The following is a 2682-nucleotide window of genomic DNA, read 5'->3' as shown; positions in this document are numbered from 1 at the left end:
AGGGAGGTGGCTGTTCTGGTCCCTACTTAGGAAGATGGATCTTGCGGTTTGTGCAAAATTGTGAATTAAGTAGGTCCCGAGTTATTACACAATACCTAAAGTTGCAAGTTAAAAAAACAAAGTTGCCACATGGATAATCAAGGGTTTGGGCAACTGAGGATATCCTGCATGTGCTGTTCTGGAGAACTTTAATAATAGGCAATGTCTCAAGCTCCAGCTGTGATAATTGGTTGCAAATATTTGTCCATTTGCATGTGTTGAAACAGCTTACCTTAAAAGAAGGGCTGCATGATGGGAAAAGAGTGACGTGTTGGGGGTTAGGAAAACCTAGTTATTCCTTGTTGTGACACTGACTCACTGAGTCACGGCTAAAGCCAAATCCTCATATCACTTTTTATCTCAGTTTCTCTATTGCTAACACTGAGCTAGGAATAGCCTACCTCATAGATTCATATAAGTAAAAAAAAAAAAATTCTGTTTGTGCATGCACTAAGATGCTAAGATGATGGGCATGTCAGAAGAGCAGAAGAATAGACACACATTACAGGTCAGGTTCTGACACTTGATGGAGTCTTTTCTTTCTCCTCATTTTTCCTAAGGTTGCCTCTGCTAGACATGATCATTACTAAATTTGAATACTCAGAAGTTCTCTGTCACAAATTGTTGCCACTGACCCATTTATTATGTGGTAGAGGCACTCAGGGGGAAGGGAGAGAAAGAGCTGTATATTATGTTCTTCAAAACTAATTTTCAAATGTAGCATCTAAAATACCCCAGTCCTGGAATATTGAAACAAGCAGTTAGCTAAAAAAGGGTAATTATTTCACACCTTTAGCATAGTGATTCTTTTTTACTTGAAAATGCTCTATGGATTTAGGCACATACATTTTCAGGCTAGGCCTTGTGTTTCTTAGACTTGTCATGAAGGCTAAACTCTGGTGTACAGTTGGAATAAAAAGAGAGTTGATAAAAAAAAAAGTTAGTCTGTTAGTTTCTCTGGTCTGAGACCTGCAGACCTGCTTATGGCAACTAATTCATAGTTTTACTTTATGTTTAAAATAAGTAGCATAGCTACTGCTAGAGGCAAGTGAGAAGAGCATTTTCTCTGGTGCTAAGTTAGGAAGGGTGCCAAAATTCCCCTCCTCTCCTGCATATTCTGGCAGCAGGAGCAGCCCCACAGTTTACCCATGCTGGGAACTCCAAAAACAGTCCCACACTGCTGGCATTGCTGCTGCTTTAAGAGCAATGGCTAGGGGTGGCAGAGGAGGTGGCAGGAGCAGCTCATCTGGGAACAGTTTAGTAATTCCATGCATGGGTAAATTCGGCTTGTTATACTTCTGTTAAAAAATATACAGATTTCCATTTGAAGAAAACTGTGCTAACACAAGATAGTTACATTAACACTGTGTTCCATCCTGCTCATTATACCATTCTAGTGACAAAGCCCTTGTTTTGGAAAACTGTCTTCTTCCCCATCCTGGTCCTTCGTTCCCTCCTGTTAGTTTTATTTAGGGTGTCTACTTTCTAAAATTTTGCTGTAGAGCATTCCACGCACCACCACCTTCAGCTGAGCTTTTTCTGGCAGAATGCCTACTGCAAAGAAGTTTTTTGCTCCTTTTCAAATACTCCCCTGCTCCATCAAAGCTCCCCATTTAGTCAGCTGTTGTAGGAAAAGGTCCTATTGTGGCACCATCTCACCACTTAAGAATTTCTCCAACATAATTTACATTGCCCATTGTAACCTGTAAGACTGTGTTCTTCTTAAACAGCACGTAAGTGCCAATCACAAGGAGTGATTTCCAACTTTTGAGCCTTGTACAAATGAATTTTCAAAAGATGCATTCCCCTCTTCCTCCCAGTTGCAGCCTGTTGGTAAAACCCTGGTACTCCTCAGCATAGCTCATGCACATAGGAACAGCCTGTTCTATGCTAGTCCTTGTGCTTTTCTCCCACACAGATCTAGTGAAGCCTGGAGAAAGCCAAAGGTTATAGGTCCCATGTTGCAAACCTTTTAGAGAATTTTTGTTTGTCACTTCTGATATCCAATTGACAAGTTTATTAGGGCCAGATACAAACATTATACTTTTACTGGTATAGGTAATCAGAATCTGGTCTATATCCATAACAGAACAGAAGTTTGGCACACAGACTGGTTTAAAAATGGGAGAACTCAGTTTAAGATTTGCACACACCCCCAAAGGTGATTGTGTGTTCTGTTCACTACCAATCTAAACTGTTCCTCTTATAGAAAACTGTGTAACTTAGATTGATTCTGCCTTGGGCTTTTTGAATGTCTGTACCTAGTCTAGATTTATATTTTCTGCAATAGAATGAACGCTTCTAAATAGTGCCAGTCTGGAAAAAGAGTCAATTAACAGGGCTGTCTCTAAGAGAGAAGGTTTTTTGCATGATTTTGTTAATTTCCTGCTTTTCATTCTCAGACCCAGGAAGAGCTGGAGGTGGAGTTTGCACTGGAAAAGATGTAAGCCTTACCTCAATCCTGGGGAAACTCTTTGAGAGTCAGTCTTACCTCAATCCTGGGGAAACTCTTTGAGAAGATCATCAAGGAACACATTTGTGATGGGCCGGCATCAGAAATGATGCTCAGGGGCAATCAGCATGGATTTATTAGGGGGAGATCATGTCAGACCAACCTGATTGCCTTCTACGATCAGGTCACAA

General features: G+C 40.7%; 1 protein-coding gene across 1 annotated transcript in view; it reads left to right on the top strand.

Annotated features, from left to right (window-relative positions):
- The window catches only part of LOC109299349 (cytosolic phospholipase A2 epsilon-like), a 71880-nt gene that overhangs the window by 25313 nt on the left and 43885 nt on the right, over window positions 1–2682 (top strand). The window contains exon 6 of the mRNA XM_019519938.1: window positions 2442–2482. Coding sequence (XP_019375483.1) covers window positions 2442–2482 — 41 coding nt within the window. The remainder of the gene's footprint in view (window positions 1–2441; window positions 2483–2682) is intronic.

Source organism: Gavialis gangeticus, unplaced genomic scaffold, assembly GCF_001723915.1.
Source record: "Gavialis gangeticus isolate Ggan-Ray unplaced genomic scaffold, GavGan_comp1, whole genome shotgun sequence".
Classification (NCBI taxonomy): domain Eukaryota; kingdom Metazoa; phylum Chordata; order Crocodylia; family Gavialidae; genus Gavialis; species Gavialis gangeticus.
This window is presented reverse-complemented; position numbering and strand designations above follow the sequence as displayed.